The following is a 16,996-nucleotide window of genomic DNA, read 5'->3' as shown; positions in this document are numbered from 1 at the left end:
CCTGTGAAAGTTTCCCAGACCAAAAGCCTGCTGAAACTACAGGAGGACACTAGCACACACTAACATCAACAGCAGATTTGTAACTCAGACCACATCCAAAAGGGCGACAGCTGCTATATGCAGTCAGATGAAGGCTACAGATTTAATTATACACCCAATGCAACAAAGGGCTGAGGAACACCTACCTAGAAGCCACTGACACATCATTAAAACCCTCCACTTCAGAGTACATGGTTGAGGTTGGCCTCCTGGTTGCTGCTCACAGTGGTTAACTACGAGTTCAGCAAGGGAACTATGTGAGCAAATAAGTGAAAGTGTTGCATGAATAGCTATCTACTACTCACTAACAACAGCCTAACTCTATTATTAAGAGCAACAAAAAAACCCCAGCACCCAATAAAAGGTGTCAAGAAATGTTCATTTGAATTCGTTTCTTACACATGCATTCAATCCCCTATTAGGCTTTATAACAAGGCAGCTGTTTGCAAGGATAGTTTTAATATATCTTCTTTCCCACCCCCAGTTAATGGTGGGCTACAGTTCCTGTTTGCATTATATTCTAAAAATCCTGCTCATTTGCTCCACTAAAAGGCATGTGCTTGGAAGTGGTTTTGATGGCTTTTAGTCACATCTCCCCTTTTGATTGCCACAACATCCAAAGCATCTGAAAATAAGGGAGCTATTTCAAGTTACATTCCCTTCCTTCCCTGCCCACATGTACTTGGCTACCAATTTGGGACACAAGATCAGAGGGAGCTTCAGGCTTTAGAATAACACAAAAACTTAAAAAAGGAAATACATTAACACAACTTCATCTCCCTTCCCCCTGCTCAGCAGCTTTTGGCTCAGTTGGTGTTCACCTACATCTTAAAGATCTCCTACCTATTCTTCATGTCATCACTGCTGCTTTCCAAGGCCTCAACCCAGCAGCCAGTACCTGACCCACTACCATATCCAGACTCTTGGAGCGAGCACTAGCTGCTGGATGAAATGGCAGTATGCAGGTGCAGATTTTGTTGGCATCTCTTGCCTTCCCATAAGCCTGTAGCATTTCCCCTTGCTTGGTACAACAGCTTCTCTGTTTGCCTCGGTTATGGGTCTCCCTCTTTCTGCAGGAGATTCTGCAGCTGAGCTCATGTTGTTCCTTTTCCCCACACGCCCAAGAAATAACTCAAGATTTTTCTGTAGCACTAGGTGAAAGCAAGTAGGAGCTGCAAGAAGAGGCATGGGTGGGGCCTCATTCTTGAGTGGCCGAGTTCAAGACTGCAACCAAAACAGTCACTGTGGAAGGGGAACACAGAGGCAATGAAGCAGTGTGCTTGTACAAGTAGCAATGAAGTAGAAGACTTGTAGCAGTAGTAGCAGCAGCATCACAGCCTTTGCAACAGTCTCAGCAGACTTACTCATCAGAGAGGTAGTCTAAGAGCCACTTTCTACTTGTCTAGTGAACAAGACAAAAAAATCCCACATGCTTAAGACAAGTGTAAGGAGAGATGTGCTGATTACCATTGCTTTATAGAATCAGCTGGGCTGGAACTAGCCAGCCCCTTGGAAATAAGCACATCTTGTTTCCCTCCCTCCACACAAGAGCCAGTTGCATAAAGTTAGGTCAACATGTGGTACGCATATGATTCAAATGTAACATTTCCTGGCAACTAGCAACAAGCCCAGGGGAGGATCTGCACTACTGATAATGTTGATTTTTCCCATGGCTGTCATAAAAAAGAAAAGTCTGCTCATCTCTTGAGACATAAGCAGCAAACCCCATTCCACTGATTAGCTTTTCCACCAGTTTCACTACAACCTTTTGTTTTAAAAAAAAAAAAAAAAAAAAAAAGGAGAGCAAAACCCAAGACATACACAGAGGTCTCTGACAGCAACTACCTTCATAAACTGAAATAACCTAAAATTAATGACATAACTGTGTGCAGATTCAGTCCCTCAACTCCAAATCACTTAGTAGAATTTCCAAGAATGGGACAAAAATAATCAAAGGATGCAGAACACCTTCCACATAAAAACAACTAAGCAGGCTATTGCTCTTCAGCCTGGAAAAGAAATGGCTGAGGAATAAGGGTCCTTAAAATAATAAGGGAAATACAGAGGGAGAAAAAGGTCACAGAGGTACTACCATTCACTGTTCCCTCCAAGACAGGAGCTGGGAGGCAGGTGGAAGTTCAAAGCATGTGAGATTAGATGGTTCTTCCTGCAACATACCCTAAAACCATGCAACTCTTCACTGCAGTATATTGTGGATGCTTGGAATTTGCATTGGTTCAAGAACATGTTCACAGAAACTCTAGATGGATTTCTTAAATACAGCAGCATCATTTCTGGGTCAGTAGGTTACAGGGCTGCAAAATGCTGGAAGCCAGGAGACTGCTCTGGTGAGCTATTGCTATATCCTTGCCCTTGTTCTTGAACCCCTCCCAAGGCACAGCAAAGGTGGGATACAGGAATATACATAAACCTTTCTTCTGACCCAGTGTTGCTGGTTTTATGTTCTTTATGCACAAACTGAGCAAATGGATTAAAAAAAAAGAATCATCGAGGCTACTTAAAGTTAATATTTTTCTCTTCCTTTGGCTACCACAAACAAGAGCTCATAACATTTCTCCTATTATTGCCTGAGGAACAACTCATTTATGCATTTCTTTTAATTCTTTTCAAATTATACGACTGGCAAGTCTGAAGAGACAATCCCTGCTAATGACATCTTCTTTCAAGGCAGGTAACTGAAATTAGTTCAGAACTTCTCCAAGAACAGGACAGAAGTAACTAGTTTCTTAATCACATCAATTTTACAACACTTGAAGGGCATCTTCATTTATAAAAGCATGTAGCTTTACTAGCAGCTTCATTGCACTATACCAGCTACTAGGAAGACAATTAACTCTATCCCAGCTGAAACCAGGACATTCAAATATGCCAACAAATAACGTACTGACATCTGATTTCATTGGGAATTTTGGGGCTGCACACTCCCAGCTTCTTCCCCAGAAAACCCAACACTTGTAAGAACTACTGGTTCCTCATTTCACAGAGAAAAACTAAAGTGAGCAAGATTTAAGATATCAGGCAGCATGAAGAATTAATTAGGAAAGACTAAGTTTACATGCAAAAGACACAGAAAAGCTACGTCAATAGCTTTGACAGGGATAAGAGTACATTTTTCTTATTAAATATGTATATTCTTTCATAGGTTAAAAAAACACACTTTGGGACTTCCATTACAACTTGCTAAACTGAGGTTGCATTCAAAATGGAAAGTTTTCAGAAGCTACAACTGTCACCATTAGTCCCTTGGCAGTTTGTATTTTATGCTATTAGAGTACCAGTGAGAATCAAGATCATGCGATTACATGTGAAATGAAGAAAGCAGCAGTGTGTTGATGCTACTTATTTCACTTCTGGGCTGTCTCATTTAAGGGTGGTTTGAACAATGGGTTAATTTATCATTGTGTTTAAGGAAATTTATCCAGCAATGGCATGCAGCCTAAGTTCTATCTGCAGAGATGCAATACCATTCCCAGACATGTTTCCCCTCCTGTGCATGCAGGTCACAGACTTGCAGAGATTCCACATCCAGCTTAATTTCCAGTAATAATACTATAATGAATAACAGTTGGGCTCAGAGGATGGTACTCCACCTGGCCACACTCTGCCTGGAGGCCAGTAAGAAGTGGTTTGTCCTAGGGCCTGTCCTGCTTAACATCTTTGTCAATGACCTGGAGGAAGTGGTACAGCACCCCCTCCTCAAATTTGAGGATGAGACCAAACCAAGGGGAACAATCAACATGCCAGAGGGCAGGGCTGCCACCCAGAGAGACCTAGGCAGGCTAGAGGAATGGGCCAACAGCAACCTGATGAAATTTAACAAGGATGAATGCAAAGTCCTGCACTGGGGAAGGAATAATCCCCTGCACATTGGTACAGGCTATGGACTGCCTGGTTGGAGCACAGGTTTGCTGAAAAGACCATGCAGGCTGTTGGTGGACAACATGCTGAACATAAGCCAGGTCTGTGTCCTGGCAGCAAAGAAGGTCAACAACAGCCTGGGCTGTATTAACAGGAGCACAGGCAATGGATGGAGGAAAGTTGATGAATGCTGAGTAAAAGGGGATAATCAATCACATGTAGATACTGCATCCAGTTGTGGGACCTCCAGTACAAGAAAGATAGAGTACCTGGAATGAGTTCAGTGAAGGGCCACCAGGATGATTGGGGACTGGAGTACCTCTCCAGTGAGGAGAGGCTGAGGGAATTGGGCTTGTTGAGCCCAAGAAAAGACAACTTTGACGGGAGCATAGCAGCAGCCTGCCCCAGAGGTCACTGAGAACATAGAGCCAGGCTCTTCCCAGAGGTGCAGGGTGGGAGGACAAGAGACAACAGGCTTAAATTGACACAACAGATGTCCTCACCAGGTATAAGGAAAACAATTCTCACTCATAGAATAATTAATCCTTAGACCTGGTCACCCAGAGAGGTTGCACAAACTGCATTCCTAGAGGTTTCCAAGACTGGGCAAGACCCTAAGCAGTGTGGTTTGAATTCAGTACAGACCCTGCTTTGAGAGAAAGTTGGACTATAGACCTCCTGAGATCCCTTCCAACCTGAATGGTTTTGTAATTCTATGAAAGGACATGTCACAACATTGGATAAAGAGGTTGCACCATGATTAAAGTGACTCCTTAAGTAAAAATTATAGCTAAGGGGTGCAAGACACTGGCAACTGAGCCCTTGAACAAAGGTCTTCACAGACACCTTTCTAGAACTGCAGATAAAACGCAAGATTTGGTGGCTGGTTTCCCAAAAAGTGTTTTGAATCAAGCAAGCCTTGTGTGTCTTAAGATTTCTCAAGTTTTGGAGTCACTATTAGTGACAGGGTAAAAAAGTAACCATATTATTCTAGCCTTGTAAGCAACACATTGTTCTAACAGTGCCAAACAACCCCATGGTGACAATGCCAAAATTCTTGCACACTAACAGCTGTTTTAAGTATTGGAACATTTCTGAAAAAGTTAAGGGATTGCAGGTTGTGCCTTCCGTTATCCTCAAAGATCAAAAACTAGTCATGAAAACAGAATTTTTCTCGTCTCAGTCACAGGACAATGGAACAAATTTGGATGGGGGGAAAAGTTTGGATCAGTTGCACTGATTAAATAGTCACACTGAGTCACTTTTTTTTAAAAAACCATTCACTTAACTATTTCTCCCACTGAATGTTGGAAGGAAAATAAGATATAGACCCATAAATCCAGTCTCCAAAGACATAAACATTCTGCATGTCTTAGTTGGGATGGCCACATTTAGCACTTAAACCTCACTGCTTTTCTGTGCTTTGACATTAAAGCCCATTGCAGTCAAAAGCAGTTCATACTCCAACACGGAGATCTACACAACTCACCGAGTCACAAATCTGTGCAACTCAGATGAGACAACAGATTAAAAGTCTCATGTCCAAGTGGATGCTTCCCTCCACTCCTTGTCCTGCCCCCTCCACAGCAGGGTTAACCAACAGCTTGCAAACCATGCCCTGCATGGTCACTGCAGCTGACTACCTGGCACATTGAGAGAAGCTAGCAGTTATTCCAGCTTGCTTAATATTCTAGTCAAAAGGCTGTGGCATTTCAGCATCTTCTTCAAAAGTTGCTCAACCAACCTTCCTGCCTCTGCCATACAAATACAAGTCAAAGTGGCTGCCTGAACAACTGCCCAACACCACGTTTCCTGCAGCAGGAGCCCAAAATCTTCCACTTCCTATTCTTCCAACTTATCACCTTGGCCACCTGGAGGAAGAGAATCAAGTACACACCTCTAAACTGTGTCAGTCGAGCCAGCTCTGACCTGGTGAGTCTTCTCATTTCTTTGACACAGAGTACTAACATTATGTCTAGTTCTTGTGGTTGGAAGACCACCTTCCGTATCTTCTAGGTGCTTAGCACAACAGAGCCCTGACCTCCCCTCTAACGTCTCTATTCCTTACTTAAGCTACCGCAATACTAATTTCCTAAAGAAAAATATTGTGTTAACTAATCCAACGCTACATTTCTAAGCCTACAACTATTATAAAAACACAGCAAAGTATCTTCAGTGGGGGCACCTGGGATATTAACTCTTAAATGGGGGCAGACATTTGATAAAAACATCACTATCAACTATTTTTAATACAATCCTGATTTAAGTAAAAAACACTGTAGTCCAATTCTCAAAGAAAATTACTTCCCACATTAGATTTTTTTCCCTTGTTTATAACAAGACAATTATCAGCACCGCTATAGCCAACACACTCATATGAATAAATCATTCCGAGTGAGAAATATGCTTATTGCATGTTTATCCAAGGACCTTCACTCCCACACCCTATATTTTAAACACCTGCAAAAGGTGTTTATTACCTCACATATACCTCACATATACCTGTAAATATCACCTCCTATAATTAAGCCAGGCAATTAAAATCCCAACATAAGCCAGTATGATGTCTTAAGTGCAAAATTGGGTGGTCTGCCACAGACACAGTCACTTTCCTGTATCAGATTGCCTCACCTGCTGCTAAGCCCAGCTACATGGTGGTAAACATGTGCAGGTCAGGCAAAATAGTTAATTCAGAGTGTGGGGCCCAGGTCAGATAGCAGAAAGGAAAGGCGGCCATCCTCTCTTTCCCCTTTGGCAGGAGAGGAGCAAAGGCAGCACACCCCCCCCCATGCTCCCCTGGATATAGATCCAAGACCAGGAGGAGGCAGTGCTGCCCAAGTGCTCTGCATTGCCTCAGGGGCTGCTCTATCCTGTAGTTCCAGGTGATCAGCATTCAACCTTTCTCTGATGTGCATAATTCTTGATAAATCTCTCAAGTTTCTCATTATAACAGAATTAACAGTCTATGGAGGGGGGGAATCTTTCTTCAGAAGGCTTTTGACACTGCCCCGTGCAACAGAATCATAAGGTAAACACAGCCAACACTACAACAGCAGGTAAGAAGTTGACCTTGTGATCAGTGCCAGGTAACGCTGGCAAAATAAAGAGCTCCATTTCCTAGGGTTTGCAGGGACCACCACATCTAGCATTGTGCCAGGTTTGTGTTTATTAAATTTGAAGATGGCACAAGGCTGAAATGGAGTGCAAACATACCAGAGGACAAGATAAGAGCTCAAAGTGATCTTAAACTCCAGAAACTACTCTGGAGAAGCTTCATGGGACATTACCAGGTGAGAGACTTAAGAACAATCAATTGCCTAGAAATAAGAGTCCTGAGAAGAGATTGAAAGAACTTAAACTCTCTCCTTAACCCTCCCTAAACAGCATAGGTCTTCAAATATGTAAAAGACTGCTGCAGAGAACAGATGAACATGTTCTCCATTCTCCTGCTGAGTAGGACTAGTAGTAATTGGCAAAAAGTACAGCTTAGCGCCTGATGTAGCACACTGAGGAGGAAACAGAAAACAGAGATCCCTACCAGATATTCCCACACCTAGCAGGCAGCAGCAGACAATTTGTGCATGCTTACCATTCTGCTAGCATTTTTATAGCTGTATGTTATTTTTATAGCACTACATTAAGTTAGGATTCTTGGAGGAGGCTTGAGGTGAAAGATCATATTTCAATACATTTTAAACCTCTTTACTGTTGATTCATCTTTCTTCTAGAATTCTTTTCATTGTAGCTCAGCTCATTCCTACATATCCCCTTTACATATTGCTTTATGAGAAATATCTGCTTTGTATAATCCCAATTTATTCTTAATTGCAATGGTTTCGTGTTTTTCTCTTCCTTTCTTAAAATCCACAAGTTCCCCACCTGTCCTCTTCATATCCTTGGTATTCTAGAATAAGCTGCATCATAAGCAGGTATCATTCAGCAAGATTAGTTTTTACACTGCATCTCTAGATTAAAAAAATCAACCAACCAACAACCAACCCACCCCACACAGCTTAGCTGTTTTAATCAAAGCAGCGACACAAGCTACTACAGATCCTCAGACAAACAGTTATGTGCACTGTAAGAAGATTTACTAACATTTACTCACAATCAGAATCAGTCTCGATTCTTTTAAAGAAACTGAAAGTTGTCTTATAAAATATGCAGATGGGTGGAGATGGCTCAAACCTCTCTTGCATTGACAGAAATCTCAATGCAGAACCTGCACTCACATTGCAACTCTGATCTAGAATTTCTTTTCCCTTACTACTTCTGCTTGGAGAATCTAAAACAGCAGAGGTCTCAGCATAACTACGAGACTTCATTTTTCACTTCCACCAAAAAGTGAGGAAAAGCAAACCCTGTTTAGTAACATGCTTTTGCCTTTGGAAGAGCTAAATCAGACCTCCCTTCCCACACATTTCTGTCCCTGAAAGCAACCTGCAAGTCTCACAGCAAATCTAGGAATACACATTCACAATGTTTTTCTTGCTTCTCTGCTCACTCAACAGGTTCACACTCCACAGGCTTTTAGTCTACCTTTTTTGTTACAAAGTTCATCAACACTGTATCTGTTTATCTGCTCCATACAAACCACTAAGGAAATAAGCCCACAGAAGATAAGTGGGAACTCTTCAACAGCTACCTTCCTGCTGAGCCAGCAAGAGCTGTTTCTGGCACCATCTGTGTCCTGAAAGTCTGTTCTCTAGCACTTTATTCACTAAACATGGAAAAAATATTTGGAAAGAAAATCTCTTGAAGCATCTTCTACACTGAGAAAGCTAGTTTTAAAATGTTTTAAAAGAAAGGAAAAAAAAGTGACATTTCACATAACAATTTCTTCTCAAAAGAACTCTACTTAGATCCCCATCATGTTGAAACAGAAACAACCTCTAGGTGCTTCAGTTTTAAATCACCACACCTAGACCTTCTCCTAGAAGGCATATCGTTTTGTCTTGCAAATACACCTCCGGTGCTGAACACTCACAAGCTAAGTGAGAGAACACTTGAAGTTACAAATTAGGAGTCAAAACAGTATGTTACAGACTGTGGTTCAGGAAGGAGTAAGAGAGATCTATTTACTTTTCTGCAAAGACCATAGAGCAAGGGTGCTTGTTTCCAATGAGAGAGATGAGACTGGTATGTGTGGAGAGTGGGAAAAGGTGGTGTGCCAAATCCTTCACTTGTCATGATTCTTAGCATCAATCTAGACTTTGTATTTGTTGGGGGGTGGGGCAATTATACCCACCTACTATCACTAAAAAAGGTGCACTAATTTTTGAGTGTTTGCTTCACCAAAAAAAACTTTGTAACAAGTGAAACTGATTTGTTTAAAAAATAAAATCTGATCATGCACATGTCCTTCAAATTACTAAATTGATACAATAACCTCATATGCAATTTATATGCAAGCAGAAAAAAAGGAAGAAGGTGTATTCCAGAAGTGATGATGCTTTTATGGGACATGGGCACTGATCCAGTGTCCTCAAACCCAGACAGTCTAGTGAGGGAAGGGGGAAAAATGCTAACGACCTCCTGGATGAGTAGAGAACATGATCCTGGATAAGCCCATTCCAGTCCAGACTCCAATTTCAGTCTGAGGCAAGTCCTAAATTTTCTTAGTTCAGACAGAGATGCTGCCTTCCCTCCACCTCCAGTTTCTCCTAGCTGGGCAACGAGTACCCAACCCACAGGTACAGAAACCTTCAGAACCTTGCCAAAAATCTTCTTGTGAAGTTCAAATTAATTGCCAGGCAAGTTTTGTACAAACTTAACCTTGAATGCCTTGGAATACATTAGAATTTTATCTTTTACAGCTGCGCTTTTAGAGCAAGCTCTTCAGGATAGCAACCTTGTGGTTTTGTTTCAATGTAGTAACTCAGCAGATTATAGCAGGTCACTATCCACCTTTCTGCTACCACTTAGCCCTGAATATGGTCTAAAAAGGTTATCTTACCTATTTACTTATACCATGATGGTCTGATTAGTACGCAGTGAACTCCTACATTACCCAGAGGAAACAACTACAAGTCCAATTGCTATGGCTGGTTATAAGAGTCAGTATTTTGTTCAGTAACTTAAACCCATGTGAAGCAGAAAACTAGTTGCAATATTTTTCTCCAAAAAGGCAGCCAGAAAAGCAAATAGTTAACCTGAATTTGCATACTTAGTTTATGAAAATCTTTTATTAATAAATGCTTGTTACTCTGTGGCCATTTACACCCACTGTTTATTTTCCAATCTGTATGAAATAACTATGGGTCAAGTGTCCTACCTCACATGAGTCTTCAGGATATCCACTTTATTCCAAGGGGAAGTCAAGGTTTCCTTAAGACTAAAGTTCAATGTTTTCTCTCTTCCATGGTACTAAAGGCACTAGATTTTACTAAATAGGCACACATGCCTCTTAGAAAGGTAAGAAGATACACCAGTGAAACAGTTTCAAGGTTTTCACAGGAAACTCATTTACTCTGGCATTTCATGAATCTTAAGAGCCAGCTCACATCTGCATGGAGAACAAAGCACCTATATCAACAATGGGGCACCTTCCTCAGCTGATGTATTGCAAAACTTTCTCAGTTCAGATTAAGCTTCAATTTATTCCCTGAAAGTTTTTCTGGTTTTGAAAACCAGGCAATACTATTCTCTGGGGTGCTCAGGAGTAGGAGCTACTACCAAACTCTTGTTACACTTCACACTACAAACCTTCAGCTACATTCCCCTGTGGGACCAGCATCCTTACCACTCTTCCACAGCCGCTTTCTCCAAACGCAACAAGCTGCATTTGAGAACATTATGGATGCCTTCCTTATAATAAGAGGTTTTGTGGGCGATTTGTTATAAGCCAAGGACCATCTCTGTTGGGTGCGGGTGTGCACTGAGACACTTGCTGGGTCCCAGTCCCACACAGCCCAGGACTTACAGGTACCACTGTGTGACACACTGGCTACAAGAACAGCTATGAAGCACCAAACTAGAGGCACGCGCACTGACTGCTAGGGGCATACCCATAGGCTTACCATGTAAAATGCTTGTTTTCTATAAAGAACAAAATTAGAACAAGGCAATTATTTCAACAGAGCTTAAGAAAATACTTTTGCAAAGAATGACACGGTAACCTTCGCAATAATGGTTACACTGGGAAAAAAATTTCACAAGAACATTAATCTTTCTTCCATTCTTTTCACATATCCCTATGTCACTGTAAAAAGAAAGGTGTTGCAGAGTACTAAGTGTGTTTTGTATTTCAATATCAAACATACATGAAGGCTGATAGACTGAACTAACCTAGAGACCTCTTTCAGCAGTTGTTTTTAGTTCGGTTTTAAGGATTTCACACCCATTAGAAGTCAGTCTTGATCCAAGCAATTAACAAAGGAGTGATGAGGCAAGCAGATTGGCACAGAGGGACTATATGAAAATTTCAGTAAAATTGCTCCAGCTGCCACACGTGTGCACACACACCATCCCCTCAGAAAACCTTATGCAAGAACATTGGCTTCAATATAAATCCCTGTCTGTATATACATACTTTTACTCTCTCTACCAAGCAACTGGTTGCAAGAAAGACTTGTCTTAAGGAAGAATCATCCAAAACTTTCTTACAGAGGTCAAAGGAAGTTTTTGCAAGGTCTTTTAGCACCAAAAAAAAAAAAAAAAAAGATACCAAAGCCCAAGGTAAGCTTGACATAAGAATTCCCTGATGAATTTAATCACCTGTTGCTGTATTTTGTCATCAGCACTCTTTTGAGGACATACAAAACTTACCTGCTTAGTGCAGAATTGACAGACCACCAGCACTTACAAAGAAAAACTTAAGGAAGTTTGTGGACAAACCATACTTGGCAAGCAGCCCTGATGTTGCAAGAGAACACAAAAGTATTGTAGAAGTTATTTGGGGGCTTTATCCCTCTAAATTCTGCACTCAGACAAAGGGTCAAGTCTGTACAAGCAACTTCAGGACATCTATGCAAGGTTGAGATGATGTTAATAAGGACAATTTTAACTCTTCCTTGGGAACTTTAGGAAGACAAAGTGTTTTGAAAAGGTGGGGCAGAGGGAACATCTGTCTGAGACCAGATGTCACCACAGAAACTGCAGCAATGGAGAAGGAAAGGGAAACAATTTAAAAATCAGGAAGCAGATGGGAAACAGGGTAGATACTGCTTGTAAATTGCAGGTAATAGCTACATACATGGAAGAAGGGACAAGCAGGTAGAAGCATTTTTATGTACTCTGCTCAACAGTGCTTACGTCCACGTTTACTCATATTTTTCCAAATCATATGCTTCTGCTCTGATACTCACTATTCCTACACAAAATCCTCAGAGGAAGTTTGTACCAAAAAATAAGTTAATCCTCAAACCAGTCACCCTCAACCATTTCTATTACTACTCTTCCCAAAAGTTTGACAAAAAAGCAGTTAAGAATTTGAAATAAAACATTATCGGGTGGATACGATTCAACTGAGGGGAACTCAAGGTTTGGGAAATGCAGAGGAAATGTTTATATGGACAGCACACACCAGAAGGACAGACTGAAGCAACGAGAGGTGGTGTGTGCTGATATCTTACAGAAAACCTGTGGTTGACAGCCTAGGTTGGACAGAGCAATGCCTCCATTTTGCTCCAAAGCTAGGAAGCAATTGGGCAGTGCAAAGAAAGAAGTAGCTGCAGATGGAAAAATCAGATGAAGAAGTCAGACCAAACCTGCTCAGAGAACAACGCTACTGGAGCTTTATCCTCAAACCCTCCACCCTCCAATCCCCCTCAGGCAAAAGGATGACTTACCACTAGTAAAATGTGAAAACAACATTTTAAACACATACGAGGTAGAAAAACAATAACGAAAACAGATCCCTTCTCACAGTAGCCCATCTACTGCAAAAATTAAAACACTATTTGTGGAGTGTAAACAGCAAGTATACAATATATTGGTGAGAGCCAATAACCGTAATAGCATGAGCAAACAATTTGCTATAATGCCACCACTATAGAGGAGCAAGGAAAAACAAAAACAAACAAACAAAAAAAACCCCAAACAAACAAAAAAATCTAAAAGGATCAGCATTAAATTTCTGCTTTTGTAAAGTTTCTGGCCAAGTATTTAAATATGAACTTGTATTAAGTTTACTGAACTCATACACCAGACACCAGCAAAGTCCAAAACGGACGAGCTTTCAGTCAAAGAGAGTGACTGCATCAGGAAGTCAGCATTCACCAAGGAATCCATTTCAACATTTTTTATGGTTAACTCGGAGAGCAGAAATGAAGGCAGTTATCTGAATTGCTTAGAAGGCTCTATTGTTCCCTCTTCCAAAGGATTTTTCCCCAGAACAGAATGGGTGGTGTGTGCAAAGCAAATGAAAGGTGGGGGAAGGGGAAAAGTCTTGTGGATAAAGAGAGAAACAGAAACACAGTTTTAAGCACAGATAATTTTTAAAGTAACTTCCTACCTCCCACTGCAAGTGAGGCGGGATATTTCTGATCTGAAGCTTCCGACTCCTGCAGATAAATTAAATAAAATAGTTTGTAAAAAAACAGAAAGAAAACATTATTGTAAGATAGACTATACATAGCAGTGTCGTACATTTAAGCATCTGTCATACTAAGAGGGGCAAAACTAAATACACAACTCGAAAAACCCAACAGATCGCTGGGGGGGGAATGTCGGGTCAAAACCATTTCAAGTCCAAAGAGCTGTTACAGAAATACTTGTTACACATTTGACAGCTGTTACATTTCATGAAGTCTCCGCTTTTCTTGAAGATTATTTCTATTTCAGTTTTAAGGCCTTCAGTATCTAACTCTCTCCATTATAAATGGGTGTGATAATCCCATGTATTTGTACTGGGTTCCCCTCTACACACTTTAAGAATTTCTTTTTTTTTTTTTAATTCACCAAGAGGATACTTCAGGATTCTACACCCCTTCAAGAAAGAGAATATAAATTTGAATAAATACATTTGCTTCAATATTAAGTTTTTCATTAGCCTAATGATGGACTATTTTCTAACATTTATATGGCTGACATTCTCCATCCCTGATCAGGAGAGTGTGGTAAGAATCAGTAAATTCATTGTATTTTCACCCCAAATTTACATCAGTTTTCACTTATCTTGTAAACAAAACATTCACTTTGAAGTGCTACTGCAAAGCCTGGCAGTGTGCTGGCTGCCTTCACAGCCAAGTCCTTTGTCTCCTCCCTTCCCCCAAAGTGAGAGAACAAATAAATGCCAGAGATGCCACAAAACCCTTGGGATTTACAAGAATGTGTAGATTAACACAGTTTCAGCTGGGCTCAGGTAGGGCATGCTGGTGGGGTCAGTCTGGCTAGGCAGGGAAGATCTGGGGAAGGGAGAGGGGACAACACAGAGCGGTCTAGCTTTGAAGGTCTCAACTACAGTTTGGTTCACCAAAGCAGCTAAAAATAAGTGTCTTGTGTTCAAACACTCAGTTTTACTTAGTGTTTTAATTGCTCAATACTGACCTCTCACAGAAAAACGCTTCGCATTTTAAGGACTTTTTATAACAGAAGTTTGTTAAACTTACACAAGCCAGTAAAATCTTGCAACAAAACAAGTTTTAGAGATGTTCCTGTCTAGTAATAAAATCGAAAGCTTTCATTTTCCCCCACAGATCCTTTGAAAATGCACTCCTTTCCCTAACACCAACACCCACCCACACAGGCCTGCAGTGCATGTTTTACATCTTGAAATGCTCTTCTCAACAGGCTTTGTTCAGGGTGCAGACGGAGCTTACGGCACAAAGCCACCTTGCCCAAACTTCTCCTCACACAGAGGTGTCACAACCCAACACTACAGCAACCACGAGATCAAGCAACAAGCATGCTTCCCCCAGAAAAGGTGATTGGGTCTCGGTTGTGCAGCATTTCTCAGCTGGTTTCACTCCCTCTCAAGCAAGTAAGAGCTGATTTCAGCATTTGATCATATAAAGAGGCAAAGAAGGGAGAATGAAAACCCAAACCACACACAACTCTGTTTAAGCTTTCATCTCCAATAAAGCAAAGAAAGAGTCAGGAGCTGCTTCACTGTAATGGGGGGGGGAATTTCCTTGAAGTCTGCAAAGATTTCCTTAAACTGGAATCTCAGCTAGCGATACTGCTATAAAACAAATCACCCTAAAGTAATGATATACTGCTCTGAAATATCAAAATAATCTCACACAGCAACCTGAAACTTGAAAGCTGGGTCCTAAAGTAGAACATAAAAGGGGATCTTCATTCAATATTAAAAATACTGAGAAATTTTAATGCAGAAAAATCCCAAACCACAAAATTGGCAGCCAATACACTGTTCAATGTGCTTCAAACTGTGTCATGCCATTAGTCTCTCACACTTGTAGATTCAAATTAAAATTCATGAGAGTTTTGTAGCAAGGAGTGTCACTTGCAGAAGGATCCAAGTATGCAACAGCTCAGCCAACACACCAACAACAGGTCTCACCCCAGCTCCACACCAAGCTAGATAACAAATGCTCACGCTGAGCACTGTATATCCACTGGTGAGAAGGAGAGCAAGAAAAAGTCCTTTCCAGAAGCATGTATACAAGTTTCACACACACAACTACCACCTCACGTTTCATTTCAGAAGAAAAACCTACGTATCTTCTCCTTTACTACCCAACACTTGAAAGGTGGACCAAGTAAAAGCAATCTCTATGTTTACTCAACAAAGGACATAACACAAAGTTTGGAGGCTTTTTTTCTTCCCGGATGACTTCGAGGAACTGAAAAGTTTGATGCAATTTAAAACTTTTGCCAGCCAACGTTTGTATTACAGAAATAACTTGAACATCCTGAAAGGGAGGAGCAGGAGGAAGGGAGAGTAGCAAGGAAGAAATGCCACCTTAAAACAACCAGTTCCTCTACCCCATTCATAAAAAGCCAAAGGAAACGGCAAGCCAAGTACAAAACGGGTACAGTCCTGCTGTGCACCTCAATTTACGGCAATAGTGAGACACCTATTGTACAAAACTAAAAGGTCACTTCAAAAATACAAGAATAGCTATATGAATCATTTAATTTGAAACTATTTACACCTTCATCAGTTGCTTGGCTGCACTGCAAGTAATTTTAACTTGTCACCCAATGCACTAGTTTGAAGTCTGGTCTTTACTGATGCATGTGAAAATTTAATTTTTTTTTTTTTTTACATTATTGCTGTATCACAATTAGCAATAGAAAAAAAAAGAATAAAGCTTTGCATGGCCAAGAGATGAATCACACAGAACCAGTGTAAGATAAAAGATCACGAACACCTTTGAGACTTCTACATTTCAGTTACTATCAAGCTCCTATTAAAAAAAAAATCTAAATATATTTCTTAAAATCACATAAAAACACACAAAGTTTGTAACCTCTTTCCCCCTCTGCCCTTCTCCCCACACAGAAAGAACAGATAGAAATGACAGAGGTGTTTCTGTGTTCCCAGGACCAGAATGAGCACTGACCTAGCAGCGAGCAGGCAGAGACCAAATCCCCCACGTGCTGCGATAACCTCCGCAGCTCCTGCTCAGAGGATCGCTTCTCCCACACTTTGACAGCCCCATACAGCTCCTTGCTGCAGGATGGCATTAGTGATTTGCAGTCACCTCTGCTGCGTGCACGTGAATCCACAGCAAATCAGCTCTCAACTTCAAGAAAAATCCCAAACCAAATGCAAATATACAGCAAAGAGTAAGGAACAAAGCTCGGTCTGACTGAATTTACCAGAGTGGCGACAGCTTCCATGAGGATGGATTCTGACTTCAGAAAGCATGCTTTTGCACAGGGACAAAACTCTACACAATAAATGGGGAAAGGAAAGACAAAAATATGGGAGAATCTTCCTGGAAATACTCTCCTATCTCAGACAACGTCAGCTCTTTTGGGGTGCTTTCTATCTTCCTCATAACCCTATTTTCTTCAGCAAAGTAGAGTATAAGCAAAGCTCCTATAGCTTTCACATCCCAGGCAGCATAAACCTACAGAAGATTTTATTTTCTTTTGAAATAATCTCAAGCTTTTTTACTTTACAACTACTTGCAGTCATACCAGGTGTGTAAGACAAGAAATAGTC

The 16,996-nt window shown here is 40.9% G+C and overlaps 1 protein-coding gene across 2 annotated transcripts in view; it reads right to left on the bottom strand.

Moving 5' to 3' along the window:
* IGF2BP3 (insulin like growth factor 2 mRNA binding protein 3) overlaps window positions 1–16,996 on the bottom strand; it is a 119,124-nt gene that overhangs the window by 80,052 nt on the left and 22,076 nt on the right. For both annotated transcript variants that reach the window (XM_052800040.1, XM_052800030.1), the window contains one exon: window positions 13,373–13,421. In XM_052800040.1, coding sequence (XP_052656000.1) covers window positions 13,373–13,421 — 49 coding nt within the window. The remainder of the gene's footprint in view (window positions 1–13,372; window positions 13,422–16,996) is intronic.

Source organism: Harpia harpyja, chromosome 1 (genome assembly GCF_026419915.1).
Source record: "Harpia harpyja isolate bHarHar1 chromosome 1, bHarHar1 primary haplotype, whole genome shotgun sequence".
In the NCBI taxonomy this organism is placed as follows: domain Eukaryota; kingdom Metazoa; phylum Chordata; class Aves; order Accipitriformes; family Accipitridae; genus Harpia; species Harpia harpyja.
This window is presented reverse-complemented; position numbering and strand designations above follow the sequence as displayed.